Source organism: Hemitrygon akajei, chromosome 13 (assembly GCF_048418815.1).
Source record: "Hemitrygon akajei chromosome 13, sHemAka1.3, whole genome shotgun sequence".
NCBI lineage: Eukaryota > Metazoa > Chordata > Chondrichthyes > Myliobatiformes > Dasyatidae > Hemitrygon > Hemitrygon akajei.
The window spans coordinates 65,690,978-65,707,518 of NC_133136.1; the positions used below are offsets into that span (position 1 = coordinate 65,690,978).

Sequence of the window (16,541 nt, forward strand, 5' to 3'; positions counted from 1 at the left end):
CTGACGAACACTTACCCTCTTGGATCACACATTTTAAAGATTTAAAAACGTGGTTTTTTTTAAAGTTAAAAATAACCTTGCATTTTTGGGGTCAGGCAGAGTAAAATTAAATTGATTAAGAAAATTGGTAGATGTACAGTGGAGAGTACCCTAACAAGTTGGATCATAGCCAAGTATGGAAGCACCAATGTCCGGTACTGGAAAAGTCTACTGAGATTGGTGGTAGAACCTAATTCATCGCTGGCAAAGGTCTTCTCACCACTGAGCAGAGTTACATAGAGTGCTACCACGAGAAAGCAATATCCATCATCAAGGATGCCTGCCACCTGGGCATATTTCCTTCTCACTACTTCCATTGGGCAGGAGGTGGAGAAGCCTTGGGTCTCATCCCAGCAGGTTCAGGGATAGTTACAACTCCATAACCTTCAGGCTCCTGATCCAGCGTGCATAACTACGCTCACAACTCCGAATTGATTCTACAAACTACAGACTCACACTCAAGGGACTGTTTACAAATCACATTCTTAATCTTTTTTTATTTACTTGCATAATTTGTCTTCTCTAGCACATTGTTCATGTATATTTTTTCGTAAATTCAATTACATTTCTTTATTTTCCTGTAATGCCTACAAGAAAATGAATCTCAAGGCAGTATACGGTAACACATATACACTTTGATAATAAATTTTACTTTGACGCTCCATATAGTGGCTGACGATAATCAGCAGGGTTCTTCCAGGTGAAGGCAAGCTAAAGATTCCCTCACACACATACACAGACGTGAGACTTGCAGCTCAATATTGTAACCTAATCCAAACATACTGGCTTGCCAGATTTCCTGGGCATTCCCACTCCCTTACTTTCATCACTCAAAATTACCAGCACCGCTGTGACAGAAGGCCTGCGTTTAGGACAGAATGGGTGTTTACACTAGTAAGTATCCATGAACAGATCTATATTGTAATGTGTTAGAGCTGCTACTGAAAGGCGTGCTTTTGCTTTATTTAGACATCAGTCTAACACTAAATCCTCCAGGTTCGGGACTTCAACTCAGGGTTAATGACTCTAACTGGCAAAACAAAATTGTTATGGGAACAGCAGTGAAAAATCCTTCTAGATCCGAGTGCGACAGTGCTCCTGAGTCTCCACCCAGGACTTGCATGACTGACAGTAGTGAAAACGGAGCTACTGACAGGACGAAGGAGGCCCTGAACTTTGCCACAATGGAGGCTCTTCACTGCTGTCCTAATGCGCAGCAACGCAAAGCCACTTCTGCAATTACACATCGCTACCACAAGGCGGCGGGCAACCAGCTCCATAACACGGGGCAGTATGCTACAGACTTCTCTGCTGCCATCAGTCCAAATTTTCCTCAGGATGATGCCAATTTTTTTTAAAAAAGGAATCATGCCTGTTTCTTCTTTCCCCCTCACCGTGGTCATTTAAATGAGAAGATGTTCCTGCTCTGTCTGTAAGGAGTTTGTGTATGTGTGGGTTTCCTCTCACTGTCCAAAGACATGGGTTAATTGGTCATGTAAATTGTCCTGTGATTGGGTCATGGTTAAATTGGGGGTTGCAGGATAGCACGGTTCAAAGGGCCAGAAGGGCCTATTCTGCACTGCATCTTAATGAATGAACAAATACGAAAGTATACTGTTCCCACTACCTGCTTGTATACCCAATGAATACAGCTTCTAAAGGCTCCAGGTTGCACATCCTTCTCAAGCATCAAACCCATTTCGTTTTGGCTTTCTGTTAAGAGAATCACTATCGTTATACAGTACCCACAGCCCAGTGCAACAACTCCAATGTGAAGAACATGAATTAGGAACCAGATTTGAGGTCTCCAAACTTATCTTTGTTTTACATTATGAAACAGCTCGATCAATGTGAAGAAAGCTATTGAAGATGATTCTAATTCAAAGCGGTGAATTTCAAACCGTATACATTTCCAGGTTAAATATTAGACAGGGCAGTATATCAGAATGGAAACAGAATAGTTGCTGCTAGCTACTGCAGAAAAGAATCAGAAATAAGATTTAACTTTCAAATGGGCAAACTGAACGGTTCACTGCACCTGTAGATGTTTTAAGGTTCTGGGTACAAAACACGTGGGCTCGCTTTAATCATCTGTTGCCACACTCATTTACGAAATATAATGCTGACTGATAAAACTGACAACAACTTGCATGTACAGAACACCTTCAATGCAGCTGAAAGCGTGTGAAACGAGCAATACCAGGCACAAATGGGTTCTTGTGGTAGGCTGACAAAGAGGGAGATTTGAATAATCAGCTTCAGAAACGTGAGCAGGCGTGACATCCTGATAGTCCAGCCTCTGGAGCTAAAGAGGCTGCCATCAGCAGCAGACCAATTAAAACTGGAGATGGTGGCACAAAATTGGAGCATTACCGCTAATCCTGGAGGAGAACCAGGCTCAAGGGAACTACGGAGAAGAACAAGGCCGTGGAGGGATTCAAAAACAATTTTGAGGGATTCAGACCAGGACCAACGTAACGCAAAGCGGCACAAGGGTGAATGTGCTAGAGTGTGAGTCAGAAAGCGAGTGGAAGGCTCAGAGGTTCAAGAGTTCAGTTTGAGGGATGGCGGTACACAGAAGGGCAGTCTTGAGGTCGCCAGCATGGTTAACGGGCAAGATAGGGAAGCAGCTTCTGCAGGAAGTGAGCTGAGACAGGCCACACGCACAGAGCTGGGAGTCATTGGTCAGACAAGGGCTATGGCAAATCAGAGGGTGTGTAAGGATTATGAGGGGTGCGAGGAGAGATATCTTTAGATGGGCCGTCAATACACAGACGGAAATAAAAATGGAGTGAGAGAGGGTATAAATGCTAAATCCGTGGGGACACAGAGCTACTCCCGTGGGAGAAGAAGCCTTCATGGGTAATTCGTGCAAGCAGAGTGCCATCCAATAAGACAACAGTGACTCATACTTTCATAAGGAAGTACAGCTTTGTAATCATCTTCACCAGTTTTGTAACAAGCTTTATTTAGAACTAAAGCTATGCTCCATCCACTGTGGAAAGCTACTGCATAAACTGGTAACGTAAGGCCTTCCAGACCTCTATCACTGAGTGAATAGCCAAGTACCCTGAACTCACTGGGGAATAACTCACGATACAGATAACTCACCTTGGACAAGCTTGATAGACTCAGAGATACAGGTATTTGTTCTGTCACTGTACTTTCAGCATTTGCTTGGCTTTTGAGGCGAGACCCTCCCTGTCACAAAAAATAACAATTACATCATCAATTCAACTTCACCACCAAAATCTAGACTTGGAGCTTACAAAAAAAAAATCACGCCTTTAACACATGGGGCTCACTGATGATCCATGTCCAGTCTTGGAGATAGGCATCCGTTAGTCTCGTGAGACCATGGATCTGCGCCTGGAGTTTCCAGGGCGCAGACCTGGGCAGGGTTGTATGGGAGACTGGCAGTTGCCCAAGCTGCAGGCTTTCCCCTCTCCACGCCACCGATGTTGTCCAAGGGGAGGGCACTAGGACCCAAGCAGCTTGGCACCGGTGTCGTCACAGAGCAATGTGTTGTTAAGTGCCTTGCTCAAGGATACAAACACACTGCATCAGCTGAGGCTCGAACCAGCGACCTTCAGATCACTAGTCCAATGCCTTATCCACTAGGCCAGGCCCCAACACAGTCTTGGAGAGCGCATATATTAAGAATCCTTTATTAAACACTTAACGTTGTACATCCAATCTAAGTTGTCATTGAACAGAAACCACAGACTGCGTAACAGCGGAAAAGCACAAAGCAGACGTTGACAATGAAATCCTTTATTACACATCCGATATAAGAATGGCCAAGGCTTTCAGGCTAGATCCAAGAAACCATTGTTCGGATTTACTACCAGCAAATTATCTATCTTCACTGATTCACACTGGTGGATGCCAGAAACTTAAACCAGTAGGAAATGGGGACTTCCTATTTGCAGCACCGTAGCAAAATATTGAGCAAGTGGTAAAGTGCCACAATGCTTAAAATGCTTTTAACCAATATTACCAAGGCCGAGTCTCCTCTGTAATGACTGAAAAAACAACCAGTCCAAGGTAACTGCTGCGTCACTAGAGCTGTGTATTAGACCACAGCCTTCCAGAGAAATGGAGAATGGATCTTCCTTCCACAGCTGTCCTAACAGGTTGCTGTTACCTTGCGACCTGCTGTAGTGTCCTTGTTCTTCAGGATTAGTGATAAATCAACTGGCATCTCCACCGTAGTTTTAGCCCCTCGTCTCCCGTTTTTGGGACACCTTCCTCAGATAACACACACAAAATCCTGGTGGAACACAGCAGGCCAGGCAGCATCTACAAGGAGAAGCACTGTCGACGTTTCAGGCCGAGACCCTTCGTCAGGACGGTCAGGACCTTCCTCAGATGGTGCCCGAGCTGCCATGTGTCCCCAGCATCTTCTGTCTCGATCTCTAGCACTAACAATTATTTTTTATAATTTCTGTTTCTGCCCAATTCTGATAATTTCATGTTTTCAACAGCTCCTTGGCTACATTGCACTGTTCTTGGTTTTCCATCAATCTCTGGATAAAATTTTCCACCTTTTGAGAATCTCACACAGAGCTACCAGTCATGAAGTGTCACTCCTCATCATTGATCAGCCCCTCAGAGATGTCAATAGCTCGTAAACTTCCTGTTGTGTATGTGACCTATTGCTGGATAGTTATTCTCTTAAAAAGTCTAAGGAAATTTGATATATTTTCTCATCCGAGTGAAATAAGTCTTGAATTTTGCTCAAATATTGCTTTCTTAAAAACTGTCCTACAAAATTTATTGTTATCATTGTGAGAATCTCCCCATGAATATGTTATGCTTTGTTACAAGTCAATAAATTTCACAACACATTCCGGTGATAATAAACCTGATTCTGATGCCCATTGCTCCATAAAATTACTATGGAGTAATTCCATAGTAATTCCTGTAGGTGGCATCATTGGCCAGGTATTTTCATAAAAGTCATTTCAGTGGCATAAGCACCACTAAGACCTTTGCCAAAGAGAGACTGTTTGACTCAAAGTGCAACAAAGTTGAATCACTGGTCGTTAAATATGGTCTGTTAATTTAAATCTGGCCACAGGCAGCACCGTGGGAAGATGAGCAGCAAGAATTATGGCTCACAATCTCTTGTCTTTGTGTGATTTAATGGGCAAGATTCAGTTTCCTTTGATACAGAATCTTTGCTTCCTGTATTTGATACTCCTACCAAGGAAAAATAATACTGAGCTATCTATGCCTATCATAATTTTATATACCCCTAAGAGGTCAGCCCATAGTCTCCTTTAAGGAGAACAAGAACAGTCTGTGCAATGAATGCTTCTCCATAACTAGAGTGCTCCAGTCGGGGAATGTCCTGGTGAATTGCCTCTGCATTCTATAGCAAACTATATTCTTCCAATAGCGTGGCGACCAGAACTGTACATGATACTCAGTCATCTAAGAAGTGCTTTGTAAAGTTGCAGTATAACATTCCAAATCTTATATTCTACGCCTGAAGCTACAAAGACAAAAATGACATGACCACGACTACTTATGTTGATACATTCAGGAAGCAATGGTCTTGAAGCCTTGGTTCCTTCTGCTCATTAACATTTTACTATACACTTCATACTCCATTTGACTTCCCAAAATACATCAGCTCACAACTGTGGGATTAAATTCGATCTGTCAACACTCCATCCAGCGTTCCATCTGATCTATATCCTGTGGCAGCCTCTTTCAATATCTGCAAAAACAACTTCCAGGTCATCTGAAGACACATCAGTCACCTCCTACATTCAAATCCAGGTTGGTGTTATCACAAACCGGGATTCCAGCACAGATTCCTGTGGCACACCTCTGGCCACAGAATGGCAATCAGAAAAGCATTCTTCTACTATACATCCTCTGCATCCTGACACCAATCCAACTTTGAAAACAAACAGCCAACTCACTTTAGACCCCGTGCGAGTGAAGACAAACACACTTTGCCTTCTGGACCAGACTACCACATGGGATCTTGTAAAATGTCCTACTTGTTGATATGAACATTAGTAAGGCATTTTCAGAAATGAACAGGTTAGGGAGCATTTGGGCCTATATTCACTAAAGATTAGAAGATTGGTGGGGATTAGAAGAAGGTGGGGTGGAATATCAGTAAACCCTATTGAATATCGAAAGGCCTTGAAAGGCATGTTTCCTATCGTGTGGGGTAACCTAGGACCAAAGAGCACAGCCTCAGAACAGAAGGAAGTCCCTTTAGCAGAGAGGCAGAGGCAATTCTTTAGCCAGAGGTGGTGAAAGCTGTGGAGGCTTAGTCTTTGTGTAGGTTTAAAGCTGATATTAACAGGTTTTTGATTAGTATGAATGTCAATGACTATGGAGAGAAGGCTGGTTGAGAGGGATAATCAACCATGATGCAATGGCAGACTTGATGGGCTGAATGGCCTAACTCTGCTCCTATGACTAAAGGATATCTATCGCCCTGCCTTCACCACTCTTCTGAGTTTATCTCCTCTGAGGCAAGGTGTGAAAAGGGCAGATCTAGGTAATTTTTCCAATTGTGAGCCTAGGATAAGAGGCTCCATATTCCAATTAGGAAATGTTGAATTTACGTAGGTCAGCTAGTTTCAAGTTTATCACACCGAGAATGTTTCACGCTTGAAGTGGACTGTGGATGGGGGTGCTTTGTGATGCTGAATAGTAAATGAATTGTGCAATGGTACTCTAGAACTATGACAAATCAAAATGCTTCTCCATATTTGAAAACGCCTTAATGAAATGCTTCCAAAAATGTTATTAAAAATTTTAAATTCAAGACTTGGCGTGTAATTTTTAAGCAAAAATTACAGCATGCTCACGGACGTAAGAGGAAACGATATAAGATACTGTTGGGAGCGGATTGGCCAAGTGGAAATTATTTCCTTCTGTGTTGTAGTAAGTATATTGATTCAAATAATGCTCACCATGGAAAGAATGTTCTCTAGTGATTCCGCCAATGACTTTTTTGCTTTGATTTTCAGATTGTCCAGCCGGAAGCGGGCAGAGAGAGACTGTTGCTCACTGGCATTGGACTGCTGAGGACAGCTCTGCAAGATCTGAAAATAAATTCAAGATAGTGAAAACCAGACATTTTAATCCATATGCAATATCCACCTATTCAACGTGAATCAGTTTGTTCTCTTTTCCTTTGGTAAGTTACAACAAAAAAAAATAAAATCCAAAGTAATGATTCTCAGATCAAGTCTCTTGGGTGAGTAGTTGATGTTGGGAGTCTGTGCTCGGTTGGGCCTGGCCTCTCCCATCAGTGCTGCCCTCCGGTGTTCGACCGGTGGAAGGACAGGCTGGATTGCCAGGGGCAATGCCATCAATATGTACGTCGCTCAGGAACTTGGATTGATTAATGGCATCCATTAGTCTCACAAGGCCATGGATCTGCGCCTGGAAAGCCTTGCTTCAGTCCCTCTCCAGGACACAGGCCTGGGCAAGGTTGTATGGAAGACCGAAATGCAGCGTCTCCCCTCCCCATGCCACCGATGTTGTCCAAGGGAAGGGCAGGGGCCGATACAGGTTGGCACCAGTGACATCACAGGAGTTGCCAGAACGAGGTTGAAGGCAATGTCGGACTGCCTTAAGGACTCCAGCTCCGGATTTGTCCTCAGGGTTTACTCCCAAGGCCTTTCCCATGAGAGGGTATGGCCACAAGGCAGCAGAGGTTTGAAATCAGAGTTTTCCCTCTCTTAGATGGACTGCCTTCCCAGGCTGACGAGCTCCATCTACCCAAAGCACTGGTTTTAAGGCGCCAGGACCCGCCTTCACCCCTTCTCCTGTCAGTAGAAACAGTTCCGCTGGGCTTAGAGGCTAAGCCACATGTGGCCAGGAGTTGGACTTGGTTGCCAAAGGCTATTTGAGGCGCATGCTGTGAGGAACACTTCTAGATAGTGGGAGCTTGTCCCCACTACCCCTCCTCAGCTTGAGGACCTTGGAACTTGCATTATACATGTGTTTTCTTGCATAACGATGTGTGTATATTTTTTCCCCTCTATCTCGCTTTGTTATGCACCTGAGTCACGGGGAACACTGTCTCCTTCGACTGTATCCACCTATGGTCTGAATGATAATTAAACTTGATTTGATTTTCTTTTTGAAAAAGTTGTAACTTGGCTGCATCAGGCCACATTCAAAGGTTCAATTTAATGTCAGAGAAATGTATACAATGTACATCCTGAAATGCTTTTTCTTTGCAAATATTCGCATGAAGGATGCAATGGCGGCTGTGGGGGTCACATACCTGTTTTGCATCTCCGTTGTGGACGTGCTGTTTCTGTTTCTCTTCGTAGATCTGCCGCAGCATTGAAACAACAAGCTCGTTTTCCTCCCGTTCATTTCTTGGTTTCATTCTCTGAAAACAGTCAAGAGTTTTCAATAAGAAACTTTCAAATAAGCACCATCTAAGGAAGTTGCCAAGCGACAAGTCAGGGGCTAAGGCAGACCTGGAAAAATTACTTCATTTGTGAGATTAAAGCAAAAGACTGTAGCCACACATTTGAAATGTCAAGCTTAGGTCAGCAACCCGGAACTTAACTACAATTTAACTCAAAAAAATATATCAAAGCAGCAAGAAAATAAAGGGAATTATTAATGTAACCTGCCACCAAGGTTCAAGTAAAGAATGAGATCAAGTTTTTATTGTAACTGCTTTGAACTTTAGTGCCTACTTTGTCTTGATTGTGTGATATATGTTTGAAATGTGTGTATGTGAGGGAAGTAAGAGTTAGGGAGCATTAAATTATTCACAAATAGCACACTGCAGTGTCAAAAGAGACAAGGTTCTACAGATCTTTCCCGGGGTGCTGCTGACAGTCTACAATCAGCTACATTTCAGGTCATTTGGGATGGACTGAAATAATGGCTAACTTTCTTCGAAGAATATTCGAAGAGCAATTTGAGAGTTTTTATTAAATATAAGGATGGCAATCACTGCGAAGGGCACAGAAAGGACATTTGACCCGCTTTGTCCAAGCAGGCCAAAATGTGTGATCAATCATCTTTTGTCGCCCTCACTCTGTAAGGCCCCTCAAACCGTCACCTGGTTAACTTTGAAACGCAGTGAGTCGTTCTTTCTCCACCACTGAGGGAATAACAAAAATCCCCCTTAACTGCTGCACTTGTCATCTTAACTTGAGCACAGAAGAATGAGAGGGGATTTAATAGAAACATTTTGAATGTTGAAAGGGTTGAACAGAGTAGATGTGGAAAGGCTGTTTCCCTTGGTGGGCGAGTCCAGGACAAGAGGCCACACTTAGAATTAGAGGGTACCCATTTAAAACAGAGATGAGGAGAAATTTTTTTAGCCAGAGGGTCATGGATTTATGGAATTTGTTGCCACATGCAGCTGTGGAGGCCCGATCATTGAGGGTGTTTAAGGAAGAGATTGATAGGTATCTAATTAGTCAGGGTATCAAGGGACATGGGGAAAAAGCCGAAAATTGGAACTAGATGGGAGAATAGTTTAGCTCATGGTGGAGTGGCGGAGCAGACTCAATGGGCTGAATGGCCTACTTCTGCTCCTTTGTCTTGTGATCTTGTGAACTCAATGCCTACATCACCAATGTTGTCTGTTTCTTTCAGTTCTGCAGGCTTGCCAAAGAGCATATCAAACCATCAACGTCTCCCTGGGCGACTGATTCAACTTTTTGCAGTCCAGTTTCCATTCCGCAACCAGAAGTGTCAGAAAGCAAATGTAAAGCTAGCAAGTGGGCAGGACTTGTTTTCAAGAACCTACAATAGGTAAAAGCTGGCAAATTTAGGATAGATAAAAAAATCTTAAAATTACCAGCATTGGGAATTGGTCAGACAGCATTACTTAAACCACAAACAGACATGAACATCCCTCCTCCAACATTTTCTTGGTATTACTGATGGATCTTAACCATTATCCTCCGGAGAAACTCAGAATAGTATTGTACTAATAGCTAAAGAGATCAAAGTTACTAGAACTACATCTAAAAATACTCTGAAATATCTATAATATAGTTTATGAATTATAATCTAAAGTACAAAGTTTTCCCAATGTATTGCTAACCTGGAAAATGGAAAACAGGAGTTAAACTCGCAGAAATATCACCATTACAAACAAAAATAATTCAACACAAAAATGCCTTGTTTCCATGACACAATTTTTTTTAATAATCAGAGTTTTAAATTACCTGAACTCCCTCAAAAATGGAAGCTTGTTCTTTGTTATTGAATGTTGACAAATGTTTCTGAATTTCCACTTTTGCCTTTGAAGGGTGTAGGTCTGGGACAAGAAGCAAAATGGATCAAAAACCATTGCAGTGCAATCTAATAGTTTAATTTCTGATTAGCAACTTCTTTGGTTCAATGCAGGGAGAAGATGTGTTGACTGTGTTATGCATTTCTTTTCAGGACAAATGTATCCTTTGAACTCAACTTTTACTCAAAAAAGCAGGAAGCATTGGTCCAAATGGTTTGAGCCCAACCACAAGACACGAATATCCACACTTCAGTTCTCACAATGTATCAAGATTCAAGACTATTTAGAGTCATTTCCAGTACACCAGTGTAAAGCAGAACGAAATAATTGTTACTCCGGATCTGATGCAGAACAAAACAAAACAACAAAATAAAGAACATAATAATACAACAACATACTAAAGATACTAGATACAAAAGATATATGTATATATGTAAATTCACTGCATGTTCATACAGAGATACTAGGCACGGGAGTGTCTGTACATAAGGTGACTGACAGGACGTGATAAAGCGAGGTGGTGGGGGGGTGTGGAGGGGTAGGTTAGAGGGTGGAGGTGTTGATCAACCGTACTGCTGGCAAAGTAACTGGTGATCCTGGTGTGGATGCTACATAGCCTCCTTCCTGATGGGAGTGCGACTGGGAGGAATCCTTCATGAAGTGACTAGCCTTTTCCTGGCTCCTTTCTGTATACAAGTCCACAATAGAAGGGAGGCCACTTTTAATAATAGGTATTCAAGAGAAAGGTTTAATGATTGTACATGGGGGGGGGGGCAGTGTTAATTTGACAATGGCTTTGCTTTTGAGAGTTTGGAAGTGCACAGAAAAATACAGATGCCAGAATGTGAAAATGGGATAGAGGAGCCACTGGCTGGTAAATGGTGTTCCATGAGCAGGCAGCTCAGATCATTAGTTACTCAACCTACTAGATAATTGACAGCAAAATGTTATTTCGAAGTTAATGCTAGCAACAGAACTACAATATCAGACTCGCAAGCTACTGAGTCTACAGGATAGAACAGTATTGTGTGAATGTGTGAGCAAAAGGGAAAGACATACCATTATCCCGAGCAAATCAATACATTACACAAGAGCATTGCAAAGTCTGAGCTTCAGCCAATAATTATCCTTCAAAATTATTGATGCAGAATAACCGACCATTCTTGTTATATGTGAAAACTGTTTTGCACAAATTTCCCACCACACTTCAACGTAGCAATAACATTACATCGGAAGAATCAATTGACTGCTAAGCACTTTGGAACAACCCAAACCCATAAAGTTCAAAGTTCACCATATACAACCCTGACATTCCTTTACTTGCTGGCAATCACAGTAAACACAAGGAACACAATAGAATCAATGAAAAGCCACCCCAGCAGGACAGACATCAACAATGTGCAAAAAAAAAAATCAAACTGTGCAATACAAAAAGAAAGAAAAATATACAAATAATAATAATAAATAAATTTCCAGAACATGGGATGAAGAATCTTTGAAAGTGAGACGAGGTCAGTGGGAAGAGATCAGGGATGGGGCGAGTGGGCCTCTGGTTCAATAGCCTGATGGTTGAGGGGTAATAACTGTTCCTGAACCTGGTGGTACACCTCCCAAGCCTCTTGTACCTTTGACTTAATGGCAGTGGCAAGAAGAGAACATGACCTGGGTGGTGGGAATTCCCGCTGATGGATGTTGCTTTCCTGCGACAGCTCTCCATGTAGATGTGCTCAACGGTGGGGAGGGCTTTACCTGTGAATAGCTGGGCTGGATCCATTACTTTACATAGGCTTTTCTGTACAAGGACATGGATGCTTCTATACCAGGAAATAGAGCGAGAAAATCCTAACCTTTTTTCTCTTATGCCGATGACAGAGGTGGACAGTGTGTTTACGAGGCTGACACAAGCTTCTCCACGTCATATTTACACCACAGGCTTCTTAACCCAGAGTGATCCGCACTACAAGCTATTAATTTGCATGAAGTTATAGCATAAAGCCAGCAGCCAATTTCTTCAAACCCATCAAAATTCCCCTTTAACATGCTATACCTTTTAGAATCACTGAAACATTCCACATCAAGCTTCAAAACAATAAAAATGTTCTTTCTCCGAGGACAGCCAGAATTTAGAACTGTCAGAAATACTTGTGTAGACTTGTTTCAACACGGTTGAAAACTGTCCAATTTGCTTCTAGTGTAGTGTTGGCATTAACATTTCATGTGAAAAGATGTTCTTCACTAGGGCTGACAGAAGCAGAAAAACAACCTTGAAGGATGAGTATTCATTTATACTCCTTTCCAAATCTGGGGACCATTTCGAAATACCTACTTGAATTTAAAAAGACCAAATGTTGTTCCTATACAAATATAGAATGAAAAGATACTTGCATAATTATTTCCAGGGAAAAAATCCACGGAAAAATTGATGCAGCAGCACTATTGTGCAGAGTAGGACACCCAGATGTACAAGGGTCTATTTTTAAATTTTACTTTGCATAATGTGGAGGGTTCACTACTTCTCTACATTTTTTGCCCTGGAGATCCCAATTTCTCCATTTAAAATTCATTCATGGGATGTGGACCTGGCTGGCACGACTGGGGGTTAATATCCATCCCTAACTGTCCTTTAAAATGGCTTCACAAGCTAACAGCCCAAGACTCAACCCTTTGATGGCTGTAAGAGCAGCATGCAGTACAGACCAGGTACAAATGGAATATTCTACTCAACTTTGTTTTAAATAACAACCCTGTAGTTTCATGGCCATCATGAACAGATAAAGAAAATGTCAAATTTGTTTAATTTACATGCAATTAAACTCCCAAACTGCCATAAGAAACTGAATTGACAGCGTGTGTGGAAGAAAATTAAGAGGAAAATTCAATTTTGAATTAAATTTTGCTGTCAAACTCAAATGGCTAAGTATTGTTCAAGACTTGGGTCATGAGGGTGACAGGATAAGATGCAGGCACTGCCTTGCGTGTGCGACTAACAATAACTAGCAATAGATCATACCAGTGATGAGGTATTGTTAACCTTTGTCCAAGACTGTCTGGCTAATAGAGGAAATGACTGTAGACGTGTAATTCTAATTCTATGTATTGTGCAGGAACATTGGTAGTCTTGCTGATACCTAACAAATGCTTCTTGAAAGTGTTGACTAAGTACGTTTAGCTGTTAGACATTGCCCAGAGTTTACCGTACAAGCTTAAGGTGTAACCTGCATTGGCGGAGTTGTAAGGTAACTGCTCCCTGTGATCACGTCTTAAAGGATAACCTTATACCGACGTCACTGTCTGTATTTCTGTTCCCCAACAGAGTAATGCGTCTCACAGTAAATTGGCAACAAAATTCTTTTACAGTAAAATACAATAGATCAGGGTAAATTCTTCGACAGTGTATATCCCTTGGTACTACCGTCTTAAACATAATGCTATGTAACTCAAAACTTAGCCATTGCAAATGCTATATATTGGACTATGTATGAATGCCAAAGCATGCAACAGAGGGAGCCACTGGCCTCAGCAGAGTGGAAAAACTGGAAATCAGAAAATTAGGCGTCTCTCTTTTTAAGAAATGTATACAAGAAGGCCTCTACCTTCTATCGTTTCACATAGTTTGTGGAGAGAGTTCAATGGGCACCCTTCGCACAGCTGAGTTTGGATCTTCATGTTCTGATGCACGGCAGCTGCAGTGAAAGCTTGCTTCAACGTCAACATAATTTCATCCACCTGTTTGGAAAGGGAAAAGAAAATGTCTTTCAGTAATAAGTGTATATGCTCCGGAGTATCCCCCCTCATCTGGATGTGGGATAAGGAGATGTTATTTATGAATTACAGTGAGAGCTCTGGAACCTCTTCAGCACACCAGTTATTTCTTTTGAATAGTGTTTGAATCGGGATGTGGATTCACATCAGAGCTCAACAGACAGCTGGTTTAAAGCCTGAGGAATATAACACATTTGCCTCACTCTGTCATTACATGCCACAAAATTTCAAAAACACATGTCATGAAGATATATAAACACGGGCATGATTTATCCTCCACAATCAGGTCCCAAGACTGTGGAAAGATACGAAAAGGGAGGCAAGATGGAGAGGTCCACAACCAGTTAAAATGTGGAGAAGGTGGACAACATCCTGAGAAAGTGGGAAACTTCCCAGATTTTCCTACTCCCCCAGTATAGTCAGTGCCATACATTGGGAACCAGGGTCTTGACCTCCATACTTACAATTCCAAGTTTATAAAATCTGGACTGCAGATAGAACCATCCCTCCCTCCCCCACCCAACCACAAAGACGTTCCAGTGTCAAACTCCAAATTCAAGCCACATTTTTAAGGTTTATTACTCATCACTGTATTTCATAAGCTTGCAATTCTTCAAAACACTTCGAAACACTGAAGACAATATTAACGCAAGCATTTTTTCCTTTGTACTGTAGTGCCCTTCTTAGTATTCCACCTAAAGCCAAATTATCACAAGTAATTCAAAACACGTGTCTTAAAATGAGAGGCAAGAGTTGCAGTTGGTCAAACCGACCATTCAAAACAGCTCTGCCATTTCCGCAAGTCTCGGTCGTCTTTTGAGCTCAGTGCCATGACCCAATCCACACAACCCTTAATTTCCCCTGCATTTGGAAAAACATCGCCCGGCTTTGAGAAAATTTCACGACTCAGTGTACAAAGCCCTCCAATAACTCAAGGCACAAAAATGGGCAATAGCACCAATTTTTCAGATACTTTGCCTGTCTCAAATAGTTACACCAATTAGTTCACCCTTGCCCTAACTAGTTATACCAACTGGTTCACCCTTGCCCCATGCAATTTTCCTCCAGACATTTATGATCTCGCAAGAGTCAACAGCTAAAGATTCCTGGCAAAGTGGATGCAGAAATAATAATCCCTTTTGAAGGTAATTTAGAATTGAAATAGAGGAAGGGCGATGGTCACAGTTTTATAAAGAATTTGCTCATTTAAGACAGAGAGGAGGCTTTTTTTTTTCTTTAGTAGCTCCGAAGTCTTTGGAAATCTCCTCTGCACCAGGGTATGCAGATTCTTGATCACCAATAGTATAAAATGCAACCAGAGGTAAGTAGGTATGCAGAGGGCTTGCAGAGGGCAGTATTTCAATCAAACCAAAGCTCTGCCTTCACCTGTCTTGAGGTTGATCCAAAGTCAACAAGTGACCATTCCATTCAGCAGTCTCTGGTGGTGTGATTCACGTGCAGGATGGCCAGGGGAGGAGAGGGAAGGAATGCTGAATGCAGAAAATAGTTGAGAGTAGAGTGCCTCCACGATCTGGAGAAGATACTGCAAATTCCGCCACAAGTTGAAAAGAAATGGCCTATCAAGTACATACATGGATAAATATATTGAAGACAGGGTATCATGACAGCCAATATCTGAGAGCTGGAAGTCTGGGTGCAGAAAAGACACAGTCAGAGCATGCAGGTCAAAACACTTGAATGCAGAGGCATCCAGGTACATGTTATGGAAATGCCAACACCACAGGCAAGCTGTTTTTTTTTGGGCTTGTTCTGCTGCAGCCCGAGGAATCCAGATGAGTAGACATGGGTGCAAGTGATTACTCCCTAAATTCCACCCCCCCCCCCCTCGCCAATATAACAGAAAGGTCTGAAAGCTTCATTATTAGTTCACTGGAGATTGGATCTCAGACATACAGTACATAACAGAAAGCCCCAGTTGAGAATGGATGCTGCCAAAATGATTCATTTAATTCAATTAGAGAGATTTCCATCAGGGAAAAAAGATGCAGTTTGAGATATGGACGGAGTGATTTAGCTTAATCCAGCAAAGCTGGGAGGAACAAGTGACTTTGTACTTCTGGTTCCCCAAGCATTTCAACACAAGGGTTTCTTGCTTCACAAAACAGATAAGAGACTATTTGTTATGAATCATCTGCAACTTCAATATCATTGAGTCAGGCAGCTACCAATTAGACGTTGGCATTTCTGTCAAGCAAGTTTCACCTTCTCATGACAGCTGATTCAACAATAAAAACATTACCTCATTTCTCAGAAGTTCCAGTATCAATGCCATAAAGTAAGTGAATCATAAACCTTTGAAATCACTCTTGGGAGTCGCATATGTCATTGCTTATTGTGTGGAAGGTGTGCAACAACAAGTTATCGTTATCATGTCCTCGGCTACCTCTGCATTCACTGTATTTGCATTTTGATCTGCAACCTCTGACTTTCGCTTCGGCTTTTCTGCACCCAAACTAACAGT

General features: G+C 42.0%; 1 protein-coding gene across 6 annotated transcripts in view; it reads right to left on the minus strand.

Moving 5' to 3' along the window:
* LOC140737958 (TBC1 domain family member 1-like) overlaps positions 1-16,541 on the minus strand; it is a 245,980-nt gene that overhangs the window by 93,051 nt on the left and 136,388 nt on the right. For all 6 annotated transcript variants that reach the window (XM_073064847.1, XM_073064845.1, XM_073064848.1 and 3 more), the window contains exons 5-9: positions 13,891-14,023; positions 10,230-10,321; positions 8,312-8,422; positions 6,987-7,118; positions 3,151-3,240 (exon numbers count right to left, since the gene is read on the minus strand). In XM_073064847.1, the coding sequence (XP_072920948.1) occupies positions 3,151-3,240; positions 6,987-7,118; positions 8,312-8,422; positions 10,230-10,321; positions 13,891-14,023 (558 nt within the window). The remainder of the gene's footprint in view (positions 1-3,150; positions 3,241-6,986; positions 7,119-8,311; positions 8,423-10,229; positions 10,322-13,890; positions 14,024-16,541) is intronic.